Source organism: Macaca mulatta, chromosome 20 (assembly GCF_049350105.2).
Source record: "Macaca mulatta isolate MMU2019108-1 chromosome 20, T2T-MMU8v2.0, whole genome shotgun sequence".
NCBI lineage: Eukaryota > Metazoa > Chordata > Mammalia > Primates > Cercopithecidae > Macaca > Macaca mulatta.
The window spans coordinates 67693328-67720277 of NC_133425.1; the positions used below are offsets into that span (position 1 = coordinate 67693328).

At 42.5% G+C, this 26950-nt stretch overlaps 1 protein-coding gene across 18 annotated transcripts in view; it reads left to right on the top strand.

Moving 5' to 3' along the window:
* PMFBP1 (polyamine modulated factor 1 binding protein 1) overlaps positions 1-26950 on the top strand; it is a 262936-nt gene that overhangs the window by 191537 nt on the left and 44449 nt on the right. For 11 of the 18 annotated variants that reach the window (XR_013411099.1, XM_077984485.1, XM_077984489.1 and 8 more), the window contains 2 exons: positions 3425-3548; positions 20995-21147. Coding sequence is in view for 17 of the 18 variants with exons in the window: in XM_077984485.1 (XP_077840611.1) it covers positions 3425-3548; positions 20995-21147 (277 nt within the window). In the remaining variant the exon portion in view is untranslated. Of the gene's footprint in view, positions 1-3424; positions 3549-11616; positions 11759-13526; positions 13629-14413; positions 14486-20994; positions 21148-26950 lie in introns of those variants that run through there. The other 7 variants (XM_077984494.1, XM_077984498.1, XM_077984499.1 and 4 more) reach the window with 4 other exon arrangements.

Here is a 26950-nt window from a genome sequence, read left to right on the forward strand (position 1 = left end):
GCTTAGATTTCTGTGCTGGAACAAACGAAGTAGATGGCAGTTCCTTTCGTTGAGGCAGTATTTAGTGGTTAAGAACAAATTCCAGGCCGGGCGCGGTGGCTCAAGCCTGTAATCCCAGCACTTTGGGAGGCCGAGACGGGTGGATCACGAGGTCAGGAGATCGAGACCATCCTGGCTAACACGGTGAAACCCCGTCTCTACTAAAAAATACAAAAAACTAGCCGGGCGAGGTGGCGGGCGCCTGTAGTCCCAGCTACTTGGGAGGCTGAGGCAGGAGAATGGCGTGAACCCGGGAGGCGGAGCTTGCAGTGAGCTGAGATCTGGCCACCGCACTCCAACCTGGGCGACAGAGCGAGACTCTGTCTCAAAAAAAAAAAAAAAAAAAGAACAAATTCCAGAGTTGGGCTACTTGGGTTTGAATTCCTGCTTTACCACATACTACTCTGTGATCTTGGGCAAGTTTATTCACCTCTCTGTGCCTTGGTTTCTCATTTACAATAAAAATAACCACGGTACCTATATCATAGGGCTGTTACGCAGATTACGTAAGTTAATAGTGAAGTGCTCGGAATTGTGCCTGTCCTTCTCACACAATAAACGTTATGCAAGTTTGTTAAATACATTAAAAAGGTGATATCAGAGGAGAAGCAGGTTTGAAGTAGAGGCTTATGGATTTAGTGTTGGAGAGATTGAATTGCAGAAGCCTGTGGATCAGTGGAGCACACCTGTGTAGAAAGCAGTTTTTATCTACATCTGGAGCTCCAGATGGAGAGCTGTGTTGGAGATGTTATTGTAGGAACAATCTGCTATGGATGATAACTGAAATCTGACAAGAGAGAACAAGACCAGGGAGGATGTAGAGTGAGAATGGGAAGGACAAGACCAGGAAAACCAGGAAGAACCTGGGACCATTTCAGGAATGGCCAGAAGGAGAGAACTTGCCAAGGAAGTAAAGGAGCTGTCAGACGAGCAGGAGGAAATCTGGGAGAGAGTCTCAGAAACCAAGGACAGAAAGCGTTTCTAGAAGGAGAAAGTGCTTCTAGAAAATGTTTCTAGAGGTAGCCACTGATGTCAAGTTTGTCGGACACAATAAGGACCAAAAAAGACCCCCTGGAGTTGACAACCAAAACTTTGACCTTGACCATTTAGAGTTGCTGCCACCAGGGTAGGGGTGACAAGGTGAGTGTGGGGAAAGGGGGATAGAGGAAATATCAAGAGGCAGCAAATGCTAACAATTCATCCATGAAGATGAGAAGTGAGGGACAGAGAGGAGAGAGAAGACAGTGGCTGGAGGAGGGCAGGAGAGGATTTTTTCCCCCAGTATAATAGACGATTCTTACTCATAGGTAACTGCTGTTACGGGTTTAGTTGTGTAGCCCCCCCACCCCAATTCATACGTTAAAGTCCTGACCCCCCAGAACCTGAGAATGTGACCTTATTTGGAAATAGCATCATTGCAGATGTAATTAGTTAAGATGTGGGCAGCCTGGAATAGGGTGACACCAACATGACTGGTGTCCTTACAAAAGGGAAATTTGGAGACAGACATGCACATAGGGAGAACACCATGTCTAGATGAAGGCAGAGATGGGGATGATGAGTCTACAAGCCAAGGAGCACCAAAGATGGCCAGCAAACTGCCAGAAGCTAGCAGAGAGACCTGGAACCGATTCTCCGTCACAGCCCTTAGAAGGAACCAGCCCACCAGCATCTTGATCGTGGACTCCCAGCCTCCAGAGCCACCTAGAGTGTGGTATTTTGTTACAGTAGCTCTAGGCAATAACATGCCTGCAAATGAAACTTCCCGTTATTTACCTTATAAACTAAGATCCCACCAGGAAGCAGATGGCATGCTCAAGCTGAGTAATTTGTGGACTACTTCATAGAGGAACTAGGCATAAAGGTGTGGCCATGGTATAAGGAAGCTACAAGGTGGCATGCAGTGCCCAGGTGTAGTAAGGGTAGGCCTTGACCACCTCCAAGCCTCAGGGGCCAGGGGAGGGAGCAGACCTGAAATGGGGAGTGGAGAAGGCCCCAAGACCCTCTGGGGACCTGGCAGGGCAGAAGCTGATGACCGAGTCCCCTCTCCCACTGACCTTCCTGCTGATGTTCTGCACTGGTCAACCAAGCAGGGGCCAGAGAGCAGAGGGCAAGAGAACTGGTTGATGCAGCTCATGGGGTACAGAGTGGAGGGGAGAGAGGCAGAGAATATGTAAGGGGCAAAGGAAAACCCAGCCCAACTCCTTATCACATTTTGAAACCAACAGGACTGTTGCATATTCAAATGTTGAAATATGAACGTGCTAATAAGAAGAACCACTGGAGAGGGAGAGGCTACAGCACAAGTTAGCTCATTATAGGGCACCGGTATTTTTGGAGTTATACTTCTCATCGTACATTTCTGCTTCACCTGATGCATACTGGGTTCTCAGCACTTTTGAATTAACAAGGAAGCTCATATTTATAGTCTCTGTTTATCCTTTCATCTTTGGAAATAATCATTGAGAGAGACATTTCCTGCTATCCCCTAACCTCTTGGCCTTTTTTTTTTTTTTTTTTTTTTCCCGAGATGGAGTTTCACTCTGTTGCTCAGGCTGGAGTGCAGTGGCGTGATCTCAGCTCACTGTAACCTCTGCCTCCCGGGCTCAAGTGATTCTCGTGCCTCAGCCTGTCAAGTAGCTGGGATTACAGGTGTACACCACCATGCCTGGCTCGTTTTTTTTTGTTTGTTTTTTTTTGTTTTTTTTTTTTGAGACGGAGTCTCGCTCTGTAGCCCAGGCTGGAGTGCAGTGGCCGGATCTCAGCTCACTGCAAGCTCCGCCTCCCGGGTTCACGCCATTCTCCGGCCTCAGCCTCCCGAGTAGCTGGGACTACAGGCGCTGCCACCTCGCCCGGCTATTTTTTGTATTTCTTAGTAGAGACGGGGTTTCACCGTGTTAGCCAGGATGGTCTCGATCTGACCTCGTGATCCGCCCATCTCGGCCTCCCAAAGTGCTGGGATTACAGGCTTGAGCCACTGCGCCCGGCCCTGGCTCGTTTTTTGTATTTTTAGTAGAGATGGGGTTTCACTATGTCCAGGCTGGTCTTGAACTCGTGAGCTCAAAGCCATTCGCCCACCTTGGCCTCCCAAAGTGCTGGGATTACAGGTGTCAGCCACCTCTTGACTTTTGAAGTGACCGAGGTGCACCTCCCTTCTAGAATACCTGTGAGATATGCCAGTGACCAGGAGAATAGGTCTGGTCTAAACTATGGGCTTATACGAAGCAAAGTGACTCCGTGAGAAGCTTCTAAACCAAGCTTGTCTAATCCGCGGCCCATGGGCCACATGCGGCCCAAGACAGCTTGGAATGTGGCCCAACACAAATTCGTAAACTTTCTTAAAACATTATGTGATTTTTCTTGCAATTTTTTATTCTTTTTTTAGCTCATCAGCTCTCGTTAGTGTATTTTACGTGTGGCCCAAGACAATTCTTCTTCTTCCAATGTGGCCCAGGGAAGTCGAAAGATTGGACACCCCTGTAAACAGAAGTGTGAACACAGCACAATCGGTAAGAATCATTTCTTTTATCTGTGATTATAAACATTTATTTAACTAAACCTACTACAAAAGACTATATTATCTAAACTAGTACGTGTTGGCATGCTATCTTCTTATATGCCTCTATGCTAGATTCAGCCAATGTTTTGTTTTATAATGAATATAATCAATTCATTAAAGAAGTCAGCACTATAATCATTAATAAGAATAACAAGTCTTTTATAATGAAGGACAATGTTCACATATTCATAGCAGTTCACCTTTGAGTTTTGCAACCTGAATAATTTTTTAATCCCACAAGGAAGGGCTAGCTTCATGATAGTCTTTTGAGTCCCTGGATTGGGACTCAGTGTTTGAGTTGACTCTCAGATGTTTGAGAAGCGGTTAGCAATATAGGGAGAAAACTTATGAAGCAATGAGAAAAAGCCATAGATAGCTAAGAACTTTTTTAAAAGTAAAAATAAAAGAAGCAAGAGACAAAATGGAAAGGAAGTGTGCAGTACCCAAGCTGTCTTCCAATAAAATGCACTTCTGTGATTACCCATAATCCTTATTGAGTATTTGATTTAATTTAATTTAATTTTTTTTTTTTTTTTTTTTTTTTTTTGAGATGAAGTCTCACTCTGTCGCCCGGCTTGAGGGCAGTGGCTTAATCTCGGCCCACCGCAACCTCCACCACCTGAGTTTAAGTGATTCTCCTGCCTCAGCCTCCTGAGTATCTGGGATTACAGGCACACACCACCATGCCCAGCTAATTTTTGTATTTTTAGTAGAGACAGAGTTTCAGCGTGTTGGCCAGGATGGTCTCGATCTCTTGACCTCGTGATCCACCCACCTCAGCCTCCCGAAGTGCTGGGATTACAGGTGTGAGTCACCGCACCCAGAGAGTATTTAATTTTTTTTTTTAAGTCACGCCCAAATGCTGCAGTGCACAGGAATCTTTTCATTTCTTCCACTCACTTTGGGGACGGACATTCCCTTTGAAGGCTCCTGGTTACCAGGACCATGGGAGCACTGGGGTTTCCTCCCTCATTGCCACTTGTGCAGTTGATGTGCTCTTAGTTACAAAGCACCAGACTGCTGCTGCCTCAGTCAATCTGTTTAGCCAAAGGCCTCTGATTTGTTCACATTTACTACAACACATACAGAGGGCTGGAGAATTTTTTTTTTTTTTTTTTTTTTTACTATTGATCTGGTGCTTTAAGAGGGGAAAAAATCTCCTTGGCTGTCTAAACACTATCGATCCCTGCTTGGGAGTCGCAGCAGAAGTGTAGAAAGGGCGTGGATGAATTGAAATTTCATTTCCGACAACTTGTTCCTGTTATTTTTACCCTTTTGGACGGGGAGAAACACGTTGCTGCGGCTTCAGTCAATGTGGTCGATAGCTCCACTGAGAAACTCAACACGGCTCCTGCCAGAGGTTTGGCAATGAGACATGATGTTGGATTTAGAGCGTATGAAACTGAAGGATGCTTGTGAAAAGTATGAGGTCTTAACACCAGTGGAGGCAGAACAAGTAGCTCTGGGCTCACTACAATCTACAAGGGCTATGGCTTTGCAGAAAAGCAGGATTGTGGAGACTAACACCAGTCCCATGTAGGGAGGGCCCAGAGTAGGCACCAGAAGCTTCCCTGGCCTCTAAGTGCCTTGCTTCTTAGCTGGCTTTCTGCAGCAACCATGGGAGAGGTACCCTCTAGCAAAGCTACATTTCAGCCCTCAAAGAAGACCATGATGTTGAGCCCTTACAGGAGGTTGCTCATGTACTGTGCAGGAAAGGACCCATGTAGAAACTGGAGCTGCAGGCCTGTGGGGAACTAGTGGACAGACTGGGCATGCAAGGGTAGGTATCTGCAGCCAATGGCTTTGGGAAGTTCCCTCACCCCTTGAACACACCAAGTAGGAGATGTGGTTTGGTGCCAGCAACACCAGCTTTGTTCTTTTATTAGATGTTCAAAGAATACAGGAGAGAAGCAGGCTCCTTCTTCCTAATGGCAACATCTGGCATTTATGTAGCCAGGCACCTTTGATCCTTAAGGATCCCAAAGCACTTTACAAACTGCTGTAGTGCTAATGGCCATAGCAACGATAGTACAGTAAACATGGCCAGATATTCCCCGTACTGGTTCCCTTCTCTCGATTCCACAGTGTACACACAGTTTTTCCTTCTGGAAGGAAAGATTCCAATTTGGATCCGAAACATCTCTTTTGTTTGTCATTTTTTGCTAAGTTTGTTCAGGACTGCCTTTTTTTTTTTAACAAAAATACTTCACAATCATTTCTTAGTAAACAGTACTTCATTTACATTTTCAATTATCTTATAAGCCCATTTCTGCCCCTCATCCTCATCCCTCCCACTCTAGAGAAAGATGGAAATGTTCTTCTCTCTTGGGAATCAAGAATCTGCATTGCGGATGAGGTTGCAAATTCAGACACAATAAACAGAATTAAGAAAAACCGAGCTGGCGTTTGACAGAAATTGTAAAATGACACTCAGAAATGTTGCTCTTGTGGAAATTACTGATATTAAAATATAAATCAGTGTCTTGTGTTTCCCATAGCACCAGGGGCTCTATTAGGTTATGCAGTTTGATTGCTGAGCTGAACCTAAGAGACTTGGCAGTTCAGAGCTGAAGTTATCACCAAGCATTTAACCCTTCTCCTGCTGGAGAGCAGGCACCTCTGAGAATGCCAGTTGATAATATCGCCCCCAAAAGGCCTTGACTTTTTTGTTGAGCCCTTTGAAACCTGGGAGAAGATGGAGGAGGGCTGGGTTGGTGAGAACAGATAAAGGAATTTGGAAAATCTTTTCTTAAGCGTCTTGTTTCATAGTACCAGCCCAGGGTAACTCGAGAAGCAGAGTCTATGTTGGAGTTTATGCTGGAGAGGGCAAAGAAAAAATGCCCATTAAAAACGTCTAAATATTACCCCATTACATTATTTATTTAATCCCCATATCAACCCTGTAAGGTAGGTGTTATTGTTCCAGTTGTTTCCAAATGAGGAAACTGAGACTCAGAGAAGTTAACTTGAGTCAAAATGTGAGCCCTGACTCCATGAAGAAGTGGCTGAGGCAGGGAAAGTATAAGATGAACCTGGAGCATCTTGTACCCAAAAGGAAGGATGCGCTTAAGAATGGGTATTTTTGAAAGGGCCCAGGGACCAACCTGAAAGAGCTCCCATTGGCCAAAGCTGGAATGTTTGAGCAACAAAATAAATAACAGTATTAGATTATAGCCCATATAATAGATATCCATGAGTTCATAGTGATGTAAACAAAACATTATTTAAATGGGTGAAAAAGAGCAGTTCTTTCTTACAGAAGAATTCCAGTGAATAAATGTAAAAGAAATAAAGGAAAAAGAAGACCCCCATTAAAATCTACTGTAATAATTATTGCAAGTGAGATCCACCTTACTAAAGATAGCAGGTGACAGTTTAAAGAACAACAGGATATTTGTATACTCTCAAAGTATCTCCCTCAAGATATTTATTAATTATAATGGGGAAAAATAGTAACTTTATAGTAGATAAACCCAGTAGACACCAGCATAACCAAGTGACCAAGGCCGAGGTCATCAGGGATAAGATGGATATCATGTATCCCCCGACATGATACACTAAGAAGGTGTATATGATACACTTGCCCAAAATGCATAGCCTCAATCTCAGCACAGAGAAACATCGGGCACTTTGGGAAGCCGAAGCAGCCAGATCACTTGAGCTCAGGAGTTTGAGACCAGCCTTGGCAAAACCCTGTCTCTACAAAAAAATACAAAAATTAGCCAGGCATGGTGGTGAGTGCCTGTAGCCCCAACTACTTAGGAGGCTGAAGTGGGAGTATTGCTTGAGCCTGGGAAGTCCAGGTTGTGGTGAGCTGTGATTACACCACTGCACTCCAGCCTGGGCAACAAAGTAAGACCCTATCTCAAAAAGAAAAAGAAAAAAAAATCAGGCAAATTCAAATTAAGGGGCATTCTATGAAATAACTTTCCAGTACTGTTTAAAAGTGTCCAAGTCATGGAGGACAAGGAAAGACTGAGGAACTATCATAGATTAGTGGAGTCTAAAGACCTGAGGCAACTAAATGCAATGTGGAATACTGGATCAGATCCTAGAACAGAAAAAGGACATTAGTGAAAAAACTGGTGACATACTAACAAAGTACGTAGTTTTGTTCGTATTTTTGGACCCATGTTAATTTCTTAGTTTTTGATCATTGTATCATCATGTAAGATGTTAATACTGGGAAAACTAGGGAAAGGGTATACAGGAACTCTCTGTACTATTTTTGCAACTTTTCTGGAAATCTAAAATTATTTCAAAAAGGTCTGTGTGTTCCTGTTCTTTCACCAGAATACATCACTGCTACCTTTGGGGAGAGACAAGGCAAATCACAAACAACCATAATAAAGGCAGATCATTGTGTTAAAAGAGGTATAGGAAAAGGGCTGTAAGGGGGGAAGAGTACACACCTGGCAAGGCTGCTGTGAGGATTAGCTCTGTTATTTTATGTTCAGAACACTGCCTGGCATATAGTAGCTGCCATACAAGAGTTAATATGACATGTAGTTTAGGGAAGGTGAAAGAAATGGCAATTGGGTTGGGTCTTGAAGATGTGTGACTTTTGATAGGCAGAAAGAATATATCTCATAAAGAAAGAAAGAGCAACCAAATGGGAGAATTTGCTCCATGTCAGTCAATGATAATGGCAACAAAGATTAGGTGACTGTGTACTTCAAAATGGGAAATTTTCCAAAATGGCATGGGAGTAATGGTGGTGGCAGTGGGAGGGCTGAGATGTTCCTCTCTCCCTGACTCTGGCTCTTTCTACTCCATACGGCAAGTGGAGAAGGAGAAAGTGAAAACAAAGAACTGATGTCTCGAGAGAAAACCAAGGCAAGTCGAGGAAGGGAAGGGGCATTTGAGAAACCTATCTGTGGAATCACCAAAGAGCTGGTCCACGACGAAAAAAGGGTTCCAAAATGTAGAGTAAAAGCAACTTGTGGAGGTGCTAGAAATGGTGAGTGAGTTGTAGAGAGAGATCTCTGAGAGTAACTTAAATAAGGGTGTTTTGTCAGTGTCAGCTTGCATTAGATTCAGGTATATGAAACAGAAAAATTAAAAACAAAATTATGACTTAAGCAAGATAGATATTGCTCTTTCTATCCAGGGCTGACAATGGTGGTTTCATAGCATTAGGGCCTCATGTTCCAGATGGCTGCTGGAACACCACGCACTAAATCAGCATTGCAAGCCATTAAAAAGGCGGGAAGAACAAACAGCTGTGCACTACTTCTCTTTAAGAAGATTTCATGGACGTCCCCACAATACTTCCTTGTATGTCTCGTTGACCAAAACTTAGACACATAATCATACCTAGCTGCAAGAGAGGCTAGGAGATAGAGTCTTTTAGATGAGTGCCTGTGCATCCCAATAAAATGAGCATCTGTTACTAAGGAAAATAAAGAGTATGGATGAATATGGATGTTGGGACAGACAACAAACAGCCTCTGTGAAAGGTAGTAAAGGAGAGAGCCAGGGGGAGAGGTTTTCTTTTTTTTTTTTTTTTTTTTTTTTGAGACGGAGTCTGGCTCTGTCGCCCAGGCTGGAGTGCAGTGGCCGGATCTCAGCTCACTGCAAGCTCCGCCTCCCGGGTTCACACCATTCTCCGGCCTCAGCCTCCCGAGTAGCTGGGACTACAGGCGCTGCCACCTCGCGCGGCTATTTTTTGTATTTCTTAGTAGAGACGGGGTTTCACCGTGTTAGCCAGGATGGTCTCGATCTCCTGACCTCGTGATCCGCCCGCCTCGGCCTCCCAAAGTGCTGGGATTACAGGCCTGAGCCACCGCGCCCGGCCGGGGGAGAGGTTTTCATCTAGGACAGTGCGTCTCATAAATCCTGGATTCCTTCTCCTGCTCCTCCTGGCCCCTCATTTCTTCTGTCATCCAAAAGCCTCTTTCTGGGGGGACCCAATTAGCCCTACTTTCTCTCCAGAAGAACCTCAGTCCTGGAATTGGACTATGGCTCAGTCAGTGACATTGGTGTCAGGCTCCTATTCACTGTTACTCTGCAGAACCCCAAACCCTGGCAAAACCATCTCCAACATCATCTCCTCATACCTTCTCCCCCTACCGGTTATGCCCGACACTACCAGGGATTTTCTCCTTTACAACTGGGTTTGGATTCAAAAGGCAAACTCTCTTCATGCCAAAAAGCCTCTGCACATTGGCTGCAATCATACATTCTGGATAGAAATAATTTAGTATCCAATAAGCATCCCTGTGTGTTCATGGGGCTCACATATTTTTAAAAATACAGAAAATGTTGAGCACCCTCTCATCATTTCAATAATGAAGAGCTGTAAGATTCATCACACTTTTTTCATTGGTAAGAGGTAGAACATTGGAGAAAAAGCTAAAGCCCAGCATAAGTAAAGGAAAGACTTATGGCTTAGTATAGGTAAGCCTAAGTTAGTTTGTATTATCCCACAAAGATAGCTTTAATTTTCAACCAAAAAAACATCTTTCCTTGAAAACCCAGGAACATGTTTTAGATTAGGAAAAACAGACCATTGATATTCTTCCATCCCGGCCATGAAGTAAAAGGAATAGTCCGTGTTCCTTAGAGCAACAATGTCGCTGTAAGGCCAGGAGTCAACCATATACCCAAGCAGTTACCAGTTCCTTGGGGAGGGAGTCAAAATTAGCAATCTGTGATTATGGCATTTGTGTAACCTAATGTGGACAGGTGGTATGTGAAGTACTAACTGATGTGTTTCACATCCTGGCCTGCTCAGACTGCACTTCAAAGAACTTGTTCACTTGTACCCCTTTTCGATCCTCTCTCCAAAACTAAACAAACACCCTCTGAGTTAGGAAAGAGGAGGAATAGGATTATTAGAATGTAAGCAGGAGAATTAGACCCTGGTGACATCTATGAAATGGGGCAGAAGGGAGGGAAAACAATAGATTCCCAGATAGGTTTAGTAATTCAAGGGCAGAGGGACTTTTGATCAAAACCAGGAAAGTGAATATCATGTCCCCTTTCTCTCAATACCTTTCAAGGTATAATATAGAATGCTGATAGGACAGATCTAAAAGACGGTCTGAAACCACTCACATGGGGTGTGTGTGTGTGTATGTGTGGTGTGTGTGTGCATGTGTTTGTGTCTTCATGGGGAACAGGGAGGAACATCTTCAAAGGATGAGGAAGGGCCAGGCGACCCAAAAGCCCTTAGGATGAGGAAGACACAGGATATAAGGTGATATGGTTTGGCTTTGTCATCTTGAATTATAATCCCACAATCCCCTTGTGTTGTGACAGGGAGCTGGTGGGAGGTGACTGAATCATGGGGTGTTTTCCCCCATGCTGTTCTTGTGATAGTGAATGAGTTCTCATGAGATCTGATGGTTTTATAAGCGTCTGGCATTTCCCCTGCTGGCACTCATTCTCTCTCCTGCCGCGCCTTGTGAAGAAGTGCTGTCTGCCATGATTGTAAGTTTCCTGAGGCCTCCCCAGCCATGCAGAACTGTGAGTCAATTAAACTTCTTTCCAGTTTTGGGTATTTCCATATAGCAATGTGAGAACAGACTAATATTAATACATGTGGCCTACTGACCAGGACAATGACACCTCAGCATACTCTAGCTGGGAGAGATGCCCATGACCATGGACCAGAAGCTTCCCCTGGTGCCAGGATCCAAACTGGGACCTCAAAATCTTAGGCGGACTCTGGAGAGGCCTTAAAGAGGTTGAGGGAATCATGAACTGTGAGGGAATCATGAACTGATTCATTTTTAACCTGAAAGTCATGGTGCTTTCTCAGAAATAACTAAGATTATGTTTTCTGCCATTTGGTGAAAATGGGGCTTAACAAAAACACTGAGTAATAGAAATATGTATTTTCTCTTTTTGCACACCTAACTTGATGCTTGCTGCCTTAGTCACCCATTTGAGGTGTGGTGTTAGGTATTTCTTTGGAATCTGCAAGGTGCTCTGAGAGTGGACTGAGGGGAGGCACAAAACATCACTAGAAGCTCTGACCAAGTTTTTGTTTTCACTACAATCACTTTTTTTAGGCACAGCTGTCACCAAGAGAAGGCCTACTTTGAAAAGCAGATGGCAGGAGTTTTGAATACAAGAAAGGAGTTCCCGAGGCAGATGGCAGCAGACAAGGCATGAAGAAATGAAGGTCTCAACAGAGAGGCAAGAGGCGTCTTTGTAAGAACAAAGGTTTGAGAGGAGAGAGACATGAGCAAAGTCCTGGCTTCAGAGAGTCAGTAGCTAGGGATCTGGTAGAGAGTCCCTCCTTCTGGGATGAGCCTTTCCTCCACAAAGTATCTGTCCAGCCACACTCCTCAGTCAGACAGTACTGTGAAGGTTCCCATGAGCATTTCGTAAAGCCTGTGGGGCTCCCCCAAAGCACTCTTCCCTATCCATCTGGCAAACATTACTGTCAAATGCATCAAAAACTTATCATATAACACTTCCAGTTTTTTCATCATAAGCCCTTCCAAACTGCCCGCTGCTATTGTTAATGACTCAAGATTCTGACGTCTCCGTCATGCAACAAACTCCAGTTCTCTTTTTTTCTTCTTACCTTACTTAGTAAATTCAGTATATTTTCATGCAAATATTAGAACCTATGCCTTCTACTTTTTCTTCAAAATGCTCTTGGCTCTTGCAACTACAGCTGTGTAACTCCATAGTGGATGAAACCATCACAATCTAGAAAATAAGTTTTCTGTCTTTTGGACAAGATTTCATTTGATTTCAGAATCATCTCCTGACTATCCAGTGGGCTTGCCTGCAAAGAAGTATGATTCTCAAGGATACATTTGTTCCGTTACAACTTTTTGTATGATCCTTGGGCTGAGTTCATAGTTCCTCCTATAGAAAGATGTTCATCATGGTAGAGCACTGAATCAGTGAACTTGAAAGCTAGGAAAGACTTCTAAAGGCCATTTATTACAGCTTCCTAGTTTACAGAAGCAGAAATGAAGGTGCAGAGATATGAAGGCCTTTCCAAAGGCCACTCCTCCAGTGAGGTGCTGAACCAGGTTTAGAAGCTTGGTGGCCTAGAACCCTGTTTAGTGTTCTTTTATGCCATGCTATTTTTAATCTTCTTGCTTGACTAGTGTGGAAGTCATTTGTGATGTTCGCCAATACAGGCATACCTTGTGTTATTGCTCTTCACTTTACCGTGCTTCACAAATATTGCATTTTTAACGAATAGAAAGTTTGTAGCAATCCTGCATCATGCAAGTCTATTGGCGCCATTTTTCCAACAGCATGTGCTCCCTTGTGTCCACATCAGCATTTTTTAGCAATGAAGTATTTTTAATTAAGTTATGCACCTTGTTTTCTTAGACATAATAATATTGCACACTTAGTAGACCACAATATAGTGTAAACATAAGTTTTCTATGCGCCGAGAAACCAAGACGTTTGTGTGTCTTGCCTCATTGTGATATTTGCTTCATTTTGGTGGTCAGAAACCGAACCCACAATCTCTCTGACATATGCCTATATTTCTTTGGGGAAATACAGGAAGAAGTTAGGCATGGCCATGTGACTTGTTTTGGCTAATGAAATGTGAGCAGAAGCAAAGTGTTTCACTTCCACTTTAAGAACCAGCAGGTGATTCACCAAGTTCCCTTTCTGCTACCATGGCAACAGGCAACATACTAGATAATAGAAGTTCCACCAGCTGAGGACTACGAGGAGACTGAGGACGATGTGGAGCAGAGCCCCAGCTGACTCATAAAGGACATGTAGCAAGAGTAAAAAATAAACCTTCACGGTTGTAAGCCACTGAGACTTGGGGGTTGTTTGTTGCTACACCATCACCTAGCCTGTCCCCACCAGGTGAGCCTGAGCCACACCTCCATTCCCACGACACACCTCTGTGCATGAAGACTTCAGAGGGTACACAATGCAGGAAATCAGAATTCAGCTCCATAAAACATTCCAGATTCCACATATCACCAACATTCTTTCTTCCTCTTGGCTTATATTAGGGATAGGGGATGTGGTTTATTACAAAGGATGAGTATTTTAATAGCTTCTTATTCCTTGAGCTATTCTGCAGGTAAGTTCCTGGTGGAAATTCCTCTATTCTTAGGGTTAAAAACAGAATGAATGAGATAATTTTAATAAGCTCAGTGCATTATGACCTCAAATGCATCATCCTGTACTTACACACACACATACATGTGCAAAGACCTTTGGTTTCCTTGGAGGCTTTCTAGCTAGATAAGTCTCAGCACTTCACACGTTTCCTAACTTTATGAGCATCAACATTATAACAAGCTGATGCTTAAAAAACATCACATCATCAGATATTTCATATGAATAGTTACAAAATTAATGGAAGCTCCTCATAGAGTAGTAAGAGAGCCTCTGTGACCTTGGGTAAGTCACTTAGCCTCTCTGGGCCTCAGTTTCCTTGTCTATAAATGAGGATAGTAGTAGTCCCTGCCTCTCAGGGTTCATGTGAGAATGAAGTTGGGTCATGCACATCATGTCTGGTTCATAGTAAGTACATAATGTTAACTATATCTGAGCCATAGAGTACATAGAAATCCAAAAAGTAAACTCGATTCAGACTTTTTGCTTTCCAAGAAGGGTGAATTCAGAAACCGTTTGGTTCACCAAGTAGTGGTTTTCTGGAAAAGATGTAAAACCATGGTCCTACCATCTGGAGGTTTTAACACACTTTTGAAAACACAAACAGATGGGTAGGCAAGTTGGTATTGCTAACAGTTCGAGAAAATTTTCCAAACCTCTTGCTGAGGGCCTAGATCCAGCTGGGAAAATCTTTAAAGGGCAGGCTCATTTATACTTTTTCCATCTTAAATACTTGGACTTTTTCAGGTTTATAACAAAGCTCAGAAAATACTAAAGGTTAAAGGAGAACTGAGAGCTGCCAAGGAAATGAAAGATGAGGTAAGGCTCCTAACTCCTCTTCATACGTGGAGTTGAATATTCATTACAAGGGACTTTTTTTCATGTTTTATTATTCAAAATTCCAGTAATAAGCATCACAAAATATCATGGACAGAGGCGGGCAGCAGAGCATCGTGTTTAAGAGCCCAGACTCGAGCTGGGTGGGTCTGGGTCCATATCTATCAGCAGTATGATACTGAGTTTTTTGCCTACTTTAAGTTTCCTTTGCTTTATCTAGAAAATATGAATGATGATCACCTATTCTAAAGACTTGGTATGAGGATTAGCAAAGTTAGTGCATGTAGAAAGCACTTAATTGACATTAACTATTGTTGCTAACATTCTCTCTTTATCTGGAATGATATGAAAATGGAGTGTCTGACTAGTTTAATCTTTTGGTCAAACTGTGTTTATGGGGTCAGGCGCAGTGACTCAAACCTGTAATCCCAGCACTTTGGGAAGCCAAGGCAGGAGGATTGCTTGAGCCCCAGAGTTTAAGACCAGCCTGGGCAACACGGTAAGACCCCTGTCTCTACAAAAAAAAAAGATTAGCCAGGTGTGGTGGCATGCCCTTTTGGTCCCAGCCACTCAGGAGGCTGAGGCAAGTGGATCACTTGAGCCTGGGAGGTTGAAGCTGCAGTGAGCCGTGATCACACCAGTGCATTCCAGCTGGGGCGACAAAGACTCTGTCTCAAAAACAACAACAACAGCAACAAACTCTGTTTATGTATGCCCTACCTTGTTTCAGAAAGGACTTAAGGGGACTGTTTTGATGAGTAAAGGATTGTCCCATGTACCATATGCTTTTTAACAGACCTCCTACCAAGAGGTGAGCAGATTCTGAAACAGTCAGTCCACTCCTTTCCTGCTGCATTACTGGAGCCATACAGAACTTGATACCAGTTCTGTGGGGAACAAGGATCTGTATGGATTTTCTAGAAAGCTGTTTCTTCATTTAACTTATATCTTTGGATCTCCTTCAATGTGCCAGGCATTCATTGTTCTAGGAGCTGGGAATAAAGCAGTGAACAAAATAGACAAAGATCCCTACTCGTGGAGCTTACCTTCTTGGTAGAATAATTTCTCAAATGATATGATAGTGAAAAGTCTGTGAAAATTGCCCGGGTGCCAATAAAAATCAGCCCACGTTCCATAGGTGGCTGATCTCCACCATATGTCATGTGTATCCTACACTGTATACTTATGGGGTGTGCCAATTTTGTTTTTATGGCAAACACTAATCTAGCCTTCCATGATATGTGTCAGACAGTGTTCTAAGTACATTGTATTTACCAATGCATTTAATCATCACAACAACCTTAAGGAAACTATAATTATCTCTATTTTATACATAGGAAAATGTAGCCACAGAAGTTAAATAACTTGTTAATGAATACACAGCTGATAAGGGAAGCTCTCAGATATCTTTTTTAATTTGTTAATCTAAGTGTGTGTGTGTGTATGTGTGTATGTGTGTTTAGCCTTCTTACATTTCATAATGTTTTCTTTTTTTAATCTTTTTTATTATACTTTAAGTTCTGGGATACATGTGCAGAGTGTGCAGATTTGTTACATAGGTATACATCAATTTTTAAAGAATTTAGAACACCATAAAATACAGTCACTCTTCAGTATATGAACATAATTGGTTCTAAATGTTTGTTCACAGGCAAAACCTTGTATAAGTACCCATTCATTTCCATCATAAGTAATGTAAAAACTGTAATATTTCTATAAATGGAAAAGTCAACTGGTAATCAAGTCAGTAATATCAGTAATAGTGTTTAAAATCACTGCAGATAACTGTAAACTCTACTATTATACAAGTAAAATGTAAAAATTCCTGAATCAATGTTAGTTTTTAAGGTTTCGTGATTCTTAAGGCATGACTCTCACCATAAATTGAATGGTTGTGATATTAGTGGTGGTTAAACGTGGTTTCCCATTGATTATTGAAGATTTGTCCTTATCCTCAGACAAATAAGATAATATCCCAAAGATGATGACCTTTATCGTGTTATTGGTTGAATCCTAAATTACTCTGGATTTTCATGTTGAAATGCCAAATCCCTGGGAATGCTGCCATTTTGAATCTTTGCAATGTTCTTGGGCTCTGAAAATGCTACTGAATCACAAGCTTCAATTTAACATTAGCTTCACCCAAGAAAAAGCTTGAGACTGTCAATACTTGGAAACCTAGAGCAAAATGTCTTCACCTGTTTTGAAATATGTGTTTGAGATACCATGCTTTTTGACAAAAGACCTATTTAATCAATACAGAAAATTTGCTTCAGTAAATAACCTATTTTCCAATAGTTATCATGAATATGGTAGCCACTGCAGTATCAGCACTCATCATTTTGCCTGTGGGTTGATAGCTGCTGCTGCTGTCATATGTTTCAAAGCAGAGTGACCAGGTTCCAACCTTATATAAGAGAAACCAGGTAACTAAGTACATGACTTATGTAAATGAAAACTCACCTGGCAGCGGAGACTGGCAGTGGAGACTTGTAATTTCAGCCATTGTTAATGACTTCAGATCCAGGACAGGATCAGATGTGGTGCCTGAGGGTCAACATTATGACTCTCGGTTCATCTCATGCCCCAGTAATGGTTACAGAGCTATGATTGATGAAATGTCAGATTAAATCTATCCCTATTGCATGTTGATACTCAAAAGGCATCTGCCTGGGATTTAGCCTTCATAAAGTAGATAGGATTATAAATAGTTTACAGCTAATATCTGTGTGAGATACTGGCAAGAAATTAGGTTCACTGAGACCCCAGAAACATTGGCTTTTCTGGGGTTCTGAGGTGAGCACAGCCTTTTCTAATAACTCCCTATAATTAAAAATTGAGCATGGTTCTGGAAATCTCCTGATCACTCTCCCAGCATTTTTACTCCTTTTCTGATGCATCAAAACCTCTTTATAATTTGGTTTCCAGGAGTGAATGGTTAAGTTTTGCTTTCAAAAGTAAATTTCACTTGACATCCATCAAAACGTATTTGTTATTCAACTGGTTTAAGGAATGTTCAAAGAAAGATTATTTATTCCAAACCTTGTTTCATGAATGAAGACATTTTCTCAGAGACTCTGAGCCAATGCTAAATTGGCTACAAATTAGATGTACAAATTAGATGAGATCATCTACATTGAAGATCCAATTCTGAACTTCTGGTGGTGCAAAAGAATTGGGCTATCAGGCCTTCTACTCAGAGGACATCCAAAACTGGAGGGAGAAAGGATATTTTTATTGGCCTGAGAGAGAGCACTTAACTTTTAATTTAGAGAAACTCAAGTGTGTATCATTGGTATTTTGTTAGTGAGCCTTCAGTGTGCTAGTCTCCATGGGGAACAATATGCTGTCAGGGTTCCTGCCTTAAGACACATATATTCAGCACCAAGGCAAGAGTATAGGGTATTTGGCTCTCCTGTGGAGCAGGCATCTTGTTGTCACCTAAACTGCTCGTAGATGCCAAAGAAAGACAGTCCTGTGGCCAGAGTGAAGAGGTTCCTTAGGGTCCCACTTCCTGGAGAGGCTCCATACCCTATTCCCAGTGTGGTAACCACAGGAAAGGGATCCAAAGCACCAGAATCAAACTACCACTCTTTATCGAGTTAAGCATTTTGTTTCCAAGTTAGAAAACAGTGTCTGTACACCATTTTTTAAGGCCACTCTACACATATTCTCTTAAGAGAGTCCCTGGTAATTGTCTTAATGGTAATTACATGCTTGGGGCAGTTGACATCCACTGTTATTTTTCTGGAAGTGAGGAACGAAGGATGGGAGCAAGAGAGGAGGAGGGAGAGTTTTGAGATAATGAAATCCTTTTAATGACAGAGCCATGCCGTTAACCTAATTAAACTGTAAAGTGGTTAAAAAAAAATCCAGGTACTAAATGGAAATGAAGAAATAAATCAGCGGAGACAGCAGCAGTTCTGGGAAACCTTCTGAATTCCGAATACTCTGACATTGCAATGTCCGATTCTCGCCGTTGTCCTCCGGCCCCCTTCCGCTTTGTGTAGGGGTCCTTTAAACTGACCTGTCCAGTAAGGCTTGATTTACGATGCCCATATCAGGTCTCCAGTTCCTCTGAGAATGTGTGTTATGCAGCTCATATATTTCAAAAGACAAACCAGTCAGTCGGATATGATGGCAGAGCACCAGCTACAGGGTCAGGAAGAACGTGCTCTCCTGGCCCTACTGCTAACCAGATGTGAGACCTTGGGCACTGTGGCTTAGTTCCCTTCACTATTTCCATGCACCTATCCCCTGCCTACTGCGCACTTTTGCAGCTGTAACTCTCTTAGAAGAATTGTCTTGGCCGGGCGCAGTGGCTCAAGCCTGTAATCCCAGCACTTTGGGAGGCCGAGACGGGCGGATCACGAGGTCAGGAGATCGAGACCATCCTGGCTAACACAATGAAACCCCTTCTCCACTAAAAATACAAAAAAATTAGCCGGGCATGGTGGCGGCGCCTGTAGTCCCAGCTACTCGGGAGGCTGAGGCAGGAGAATGGCGGGAACCCGGGAGGCGGAGCTTGCAGTGAGCCGAGATGGTGCCACTGCACTCCAGCCTGGGCGACAGAGCGAGACTCCGCCTCAAAAAAAAAAAAAAAAAGAATTGTCTTTAGACTACTGAAGTCACTGCCTACAGGGGCAGAGAGCTGGAAGTTCTTAGTTGCTTGTAACCCATGGGATGGCCATTGGCCACTGACTGACTGATGCTGAGCTTGACAGCCCAGCTTTCACTGACACCAATCAGGACAGACTCTAAGGTGTAGCTCATATTCCAGAGTTTCCTGTATGAGCAGGCTAAAATTACTGCCCACAGGATTCTCTGAAAATGTACCTGTACTTGGTTTTTACCCCTTCCCTATCCTTCTTCCCCTTCTTCCATGCTGGTTTTTCTTGGGAGTGTTTCTTTGATAGATGCCATGAATCCTCACTTAAGAACCCTCTCGGTAATCTAACCTAAGAGATAGGTACTGTATTAGTCCATTTTCACACTGCTATAAAGAACTACTGGAGGCTGAGTAATTTATCAGGAAAAGAGGTTTAACTGATTCACAGGTCCACATAGCTGGGGAGGCCTTAGGAAACTTACAATCATAGCAGAAGGCAAAGGGGAAGCAAGGCACATCTTACATGGCAGCAGGAGAGAGACAGTGAGGGGAAGTGCCACACTTTTAAACTATCAGATCTTGTAAGAACTCACTCACTATTATAAGAACAGTGTGGGAGAAACCACCCCCATGACCCAATCACCTCCCACCAGGTCCCTCCCTCAACACGTGAGGATTACAATTTGAGATGAGATGTGGGTGGGGACACAGAGCCAAACCATGTACTTACCATGAAGGAACCAGCCTCAGTTCCTAGATTTAAAACTCAGCAGCAGTAACACCTGTGCTCATGAGCGTTGTAGAAAACCAGCACAGTGACAGACTGAAGCACTACACAGGTTCACACAGGACTTCTTCCTCATTCATTTTCACACCATTACCACCCACAACTCTGGGAGTGGAGGTGGCATCCTGGTGTGATAAAGCCCCACCCTCCTACAACAGCTCTGCACCCGCACCCCCACCCAAGTTACTATGCCCCACACACTCTGTTTATATCTCAATCACTACTTTCCATCCCCATCTAGCAACAATTAGCTAATTCTTTTCACTCATAATCAAAGACAGAACTTACGCCACCAGCCCAGGGATCTCACTTTGTTCCCATTGTGAATGCCTCTAAAGAAAAGCACTTTTGGGAGGCCGAGGTAGGCAGATCACGAGGTCACGAGATCGTGACCATCCTGGCTAACACGGTGAAACCCCGTCTCTACTGAAAATATAAAAAAAATTAGCCGGGAATGGTGGCGGGTGCCTGTAGTCACAGATACTCAGGAGGCTGAGGCAGGAGAATGGTGTGAACCCAGGAGGCGGAGCTTGCAGTGAGCAAAGATTGTGCCACTGCACTCCAGCCTGGGTGACAAAGCGAGACTCCGTCTCAAAAAAAAGAGAAAAGCACTGGGTTTATAGGTGAAGGAGATCTTTTGGTAGTCTAGTGGGTAGAAGAGAAAGGTAAGAGACTTCAGAATCCCATATCAAGCCCATCATGGATTCACTATACTTGTCTTGACAAGTTCATTTGACATCTCAATATGTTCATCAGTGGCAGAGCCATTAATATTTATAGACAGTCCACTAGGTGCCTAGAATTATTCTAGGCACTGACTTCCTCTTGAAAAACAGGGGAATTGTCTGTGGTGCACCCTCAGCAGTGTGGTGAAGATTAATTAATATAAATCAGTAATTGTCTGAATAATGCAGAGCGCTCAGACACCTGGCAATTGGAAACTGTGTAAACGTTACACAGGATGAGTAATAACAGCTAACGGTTGATGGACAAATTTCCAGCAAATTTCAAGTCTCTGTCAACCTGTTAAGTGAACGAAAGCAAGCACTTTCTTGATAGCTTATAATTGATGCTTTTGTTTTTCTGGCTGCCTAGGCGGGGGAGAGAGACAGAGAAGTGAGCAACCTGAACAGCAAGCTGTTAAGCCTGCAAGTTGACATCAAGAATCTGCACGATGTCTGCAAGAGACAGAGGAAGACCTTGCAGGACAATCAGCTCTGCATGGAGGAGGCAATGAACAGCAGCCACGTAAGGGACTTGGCAGCGGCCGCTCACCCCTGCTCCCTCAACTTCTACCTCTCTTCCCTTGGGCGGGGATAATAGAAAGTTCTTCCACTGTTCATTCAAGAGTACTTATTGAACAAGCAATGAGAGAGAATTAAGAGAATTAAACATGCACACCCCAACACACACACACACACGGAAAATGCCTTTCCTGCCTTCAGGATTTTTCCATCTATCTCCAAGGTCATGTACATCCTAGGCACAATGTTTTCCTTATCGGGCCTTTCACACCTGTGTTTACAACCCATTGCCCTGAAAATATCAGATCATAGTGATACAAGGGGAGCAGCATCTGCTATGGATCTCAGACAAACTTCTAAGTCAACCATGAAAATAAAAACCATCGCACCTGCTCCAAGATATCAGTGTGCATCGGGGTAGCAGAGGATCTTTATTGCTGCACCTGTGTCTTACTGCCTGTAAGCTTTTCTTCTGGATGCAGGAACCTGATAATAGGACAAGCTCAGTTTCTCAAGAGTTAATGCCTCTAGAAGCAACCTTCAAGCAATGTCAGATGAGGAGGTGGTAGATTCCATCTCCCACCTTCCTTTGTCCCTCGTCAGAGGTAACCCGAGGCATGCTGTCTCACAGACTTCCTCAATGCACCTGAGCCCAGTTGCTCACAGTGGTACCTGACTTGATGACACACCTTTTTTTTTTTAACCCAATGTTGTTGTTGTTGTTGTTGTTACATGAGTAAGTTCTTTAGCGGTGATTTGTGAGATTTTGGTGCACCCATCACCCAAGCAGTATACACTGAATCCAATTTGTAGTCTTTTATCCCTCACCACCCCCAAACTTTCCCCAGAGTCCCCAAAGTTCATTGTTTCACTCTTATGCTTTTGCATCCTCATAGCTTAGCTCCCACTTATAAGTGAGAACCTATGATGTTTGGTTTCCCATTCCTGAGTTACTTCACTTAGAATAATAGTCTCCAATTCCATCCAGGTCGCTGCAAATGCCATTAATTCATTTCTTTTTATGGCTGAGTCGTATTCCATTGTATATATATACCACATGCAAAAATATGGAACCAGCCAAATGCCCATCAATCAATGAGTGGACACACCTTTTATCTGCTTCCTTCCCTTCCTTCAGTTTCCCACTCCCCAGCCAGAGTTTACTAAGACCACCTCCCACAGCAACTACTACTTGACCCTCAGTTCCTTGTCACAGAGCCTGCTTTCAGGGGTGCCCAAGCCAAGACACTCAGTAGCACTGATCCTCGCATGTGTGAACATGCAGACCTCCTGGCATGAGCATCTTTCTTGAGACTGTGATTTTGGACTAATATTTATCTAGAGTCTAGGCTGTTCATCAGCTGAGGTAATTTCATTTCAGCCTGAGGTTTGCTTTCTTTGGAAGCTCTAAATCTAAGGCCTTTAAGTCAGTCTCTAAATTTATCCACACAAGCTGGGGAGCCAGCTGGGAGATATTTTCCCACAGCTCTCTAAACACTGGGTTTCCAAGAATTCTTTACTTGTGGTCTTCATTTCCATTTAGTGACTTGAGTTATTGGTAAACAGAAAGCAGGTCCTGGCTGCACAGACCTGTTGCTGGACACCCAAAGTTAGCCTCTGGGAGGCTGTGAAGCCGCCACCGTGTTCTTCACTGTTGGTGGTCAAGGATCTGGCCTCTTTTCATTGCGTCTATAAGAGTTCTCCCAGGACTTACCGCCTCACTATTGAAACCACAAATTGTTCCTCTGCAATGCCCTAGAAATACTACCAACAAAGCATTTCTACTTCATCTTCTAAGCATTGCTTTCCTCAGGAAGTTACAAATAGAGAAAAATCCACTGGTTTCCTAAATGGATCTCAGGAAGAAGATTATCATAATTTACTTCTTTCTAAATATTAACATTTTAGGATATTTTCACCATTGCTGTCATGAGTTTACTTATTCCCCCAGTGAGGAAAAGCCATCTGGCTTGTAAATGTACCTGGCAACTTGGAAGGAGAAAGGTATTAAATTGCATTTTATTATTCTAATTGCCCAGAAGAAGGTCTAACAGCTTGAAACAAGCTTTAAAGCGGGCTCTTTTTTCCCCTAGCACTTAGTGCAGAATTTAAATAGCAGACTACGCATACAAATACACAATTAGATGTAGACTTACACTCATCCGCCCAGAAAATCCCTTTAAGATCTGCCTTCCACATGGAAATGTAATATGGGAACAAAAGGGAAACCAAGACTTTCTGAAATTCTGACTACTCTCTAACAAGGAGCTGGGGAAACAAGCAGGAGGTCAGAGTTTACGACCACAATTATGCAAAAAGATTAAAATATTACATTAGATGTTATGTATAACAAAAGGAGTGGCAGGGAAGGGGTGAGTGATATGACCTTGCAAATCAAAACTACATTATGCTCCCAATCCCAGGAACAGAGCAGGAAATAGGGCGAAGCAAATGGGGTGGCTAAGGTGCAAAATTCATGGGCACAAGCTCTTCAGGTGCCAACCTGCATGTGCTCCACCCTGAGACTGAGTGCCTCCTTAAAATTTGCATCTCACTTGCCTCACCGTGTTCCTGGGCCTGCCCAGGAATCAAAAGAGAATCTCAATTAAAGTGAAAGGAGAAAAGAACAACAGAGATATCATAATAAAATGATCAAACCAGAAAAGAAAGGGCCTTTTGAGCAATTTTCCCAGGCTCCATTCTCTGATGGTGGCATAGGGTGCATGCCCTGATATTCAGTAGAGCTCAGATTGCCAAACTCATCTTTGAAATGTACAGAGGACACTATTTTTAGCATAAAACTATATAAGGCGAGTTTGATTCCTGTGGATAAAAGTCATTTGTTGAAGATGTAAAGTTAGTAGAATCTTGATGGGCATTATTACACAGTATCATTTTGAATCATTGGGAATGGAAAAAAAATATTTCACTGAATCTTCTAAATGCAATGTGAAATTCTGGATTGGATATTGGAACAGAGAAAACACATTAGTGGAAAAACTGGTGAAATCCAATAAAGTATAGTTCACAGTAATCTTCCAACATTAATTTCTTAGTTTAGACAAATGTACCCAGTTATTTAAGAAGTTTGCCTTAGGGAAAGCTGTATGAAGAACATATGGGAACTCTCTGGGCTACTTTTGCAATTTTTCTGTAAATCAAAAATTATTCTAAAATACTTTTTTTCAAGTGAATCTCAGGCAAGCAGAAGTCACTAGTGAGAAGAATGTCTACATCAGAAAGATGCATCCAAAATTCATGTCACTTAAACATACAGTTCTCTGCTCTACTAGTACAAGGAAGTACAAGAAATGCAATTTGTAGAAGACATAAAAAGTAACAGATAAGTCGGGGCGCGGTGGCTCACGCCTGTAATCCCAGCACTTTGGGAGGCTGAGGCGGGTGGATCACCTGAGGTCAGGAGTTCAAGACCAGCCTGGCCAACATGGCGAAACCCCATCTCTACTAAAAATGCAAAACTTAGCCAGGAATGGTAGCAGGCGCCTATAGTCCCAGCCACTCGGGAGGCTGAGGCAGGAGAATCGCTTGAATCCGGGGCACAGAGGTTGCAGTGAGCTGAGAGCATGCCACTTCACTCCAGCCTCAGCAACAGAGTGAGACTCCATCTCAAAAAAAAAAAAAAAAAAAAAAAAAAAAACAGCAGATAAACCTATCCAGTGACATAAGGCTAAACTAGAGTTTAAAGGAAATATCTCACTTACCTCAAAGTTAGGAAAAGAAGTTCATGACAATGACTGAAAAAGTAAGTTAGTCCTCATCTGTGCTAATGGTTGCTGCTGCTACCTCATGAACAAGGAGAAACTGATTCAAAAGCCAAATAATCTCTCATACAATTCAGCTGAAAGTTTGCAGACTTCCTATATTGTTCTATGGACCTCAACACCAAGAATACCTATCACAAATTTAATAGATCATGCTGTATCAAAAGGTCAAATATGAAGCACTTAGAATTTTTCAGCTATACAAATGTATTCTCTGGTTCTGCTGTGGCCCAGACAGTGTTAACTTCTTTTTTCTATTGTGGATTTTGGTCTCCTCCCCAGGAAATTAATTCAGTTTGATGTATCCAAGTCTTAAGTTTCTCAATAAAGAAAAAATCTCCATTAAAAAAAGATAGTGAGACTTTTTCATTCTTAAATGAAAAAAAAAAATCATTAGGGATTCGGTTATCAGAACAATGCCAACCTAGTCAGCGCAAACTAGAACAGGGAACAAAATGGTTAAAAAGTATTTTGAAAAGCCAGCTTTAGGCAAATCAGCAGGGCCTGATGACATACTTCGAAGAGTACTTAAGGAATTGGCAGGTGTTATTACATAGCTGCTAGTGATTATTTTTGAGAACTCAAAAGGATAAAGAAAGTCCCTGTAGACTGAAAAAGGGTAAATGAAGTGCTCATCTTTTTAAAAAGGGAAAAAGGACAATCCTGGTAATTATAGACCTGTCAGCTTAACTTCAGTACAAGGAAAATACAGAACTTAACATCAATCAATTAGCATCAACTTGAAAAGCACAAAGTATTGGGTGGAAACCAACGTGACTTTTCAAAAGGCAAATCATGCCAGGCCAATTAATTTCCTTCTGTGATCAAGTGGCCACATAGGCAAGGAAGGAGCAATAGCTATAATCTCTTTGACCACAAGTAGGGCTGAAAGGTTGACTAAATATGGGAACAGGTTCCTATGGACAGCCAGCAGTCCCCATCTTTTCAAGCAGCTGAGACCTGGATAGAAATCCAGCTGAGAAACCTGGTAGACCAGATGGCCTCCAGAATCACATCTCATTCCAGATGGTCATTTTAAGAACTAGTCTCACCTCTGTAAGAACTAGTCTTTCAACATGCTTATTTTCTTCAGATCTCAGTTTAAACGTCAAAGAAGACTCTAATAAAATATCTGCATCTTCATTAGAAAGAATGTTTAAAAAAAAAAAAAGACAAAGAAGCAATAGGAAATAAGTTGGTGCCTTTGTGACACTGCTCTTCAGCACATTTGTAAGTGAAGTGTAGGCTTAATCCATAGTGTGTCATTTTCTGTTCCTTTAGAATTTAGAAAAATAAACTTTTGAATGCATAAGGATAAATAAGTAGAAATTTAATAGGTCTCAAATAAGTCTAGGCATTTCTCCAAGTCTTTGAAATTTGATTCCTCTAAACCCATTGATATCTATAGTGTGCAAATGTTTAAAATTCCTATCCAAAGAACTCTAGTTTCTCTGCAGATAGAAGCAGTCCTTGGATCTTTATAACCAGGCAAATTAGGTTGGGTGCTATATTTGTCCTGTACTGGAAGAGTTGCATGAACTTTTATCATCTGGCTAGCCCATCATGTTGCCTCAGACCAAAATTAAACCCAGAAGATTCAAGATGACCTCTGGGGAAAATAAAGCATTGACATCTCACCAGTATCCATACCAGACTGCTAAGCTTTATACACAACATTTAGGAAAGATGTTTATTTCCCACAGGAAGCTTTAAGGCCAGAGAGCAATTCTAAACACACCTAAGTATAGATGGGTGTACCAGGTACGGGAGGGGAAGCCCTAAAGAGAGAGAGAGTTTGACTTCTTTTAAAAGAAGAGCGTTTCTCTCATTCTTCTGGGCAGTGAAGAAAAAATAGGGACATGGAAGGAAAGAGAAGCAAAGAATGAATATACAACGGGAGACCACGGTTAGTTTTCAGCAGGGTTATACACACTCAGCAGTGGACAGATGCTTAATAAAAAGCAAAATAAAAAGGATTTTGGCAAAATCTGATAAAGATTTTTTTGGAGACAGTATCTTGCTCTG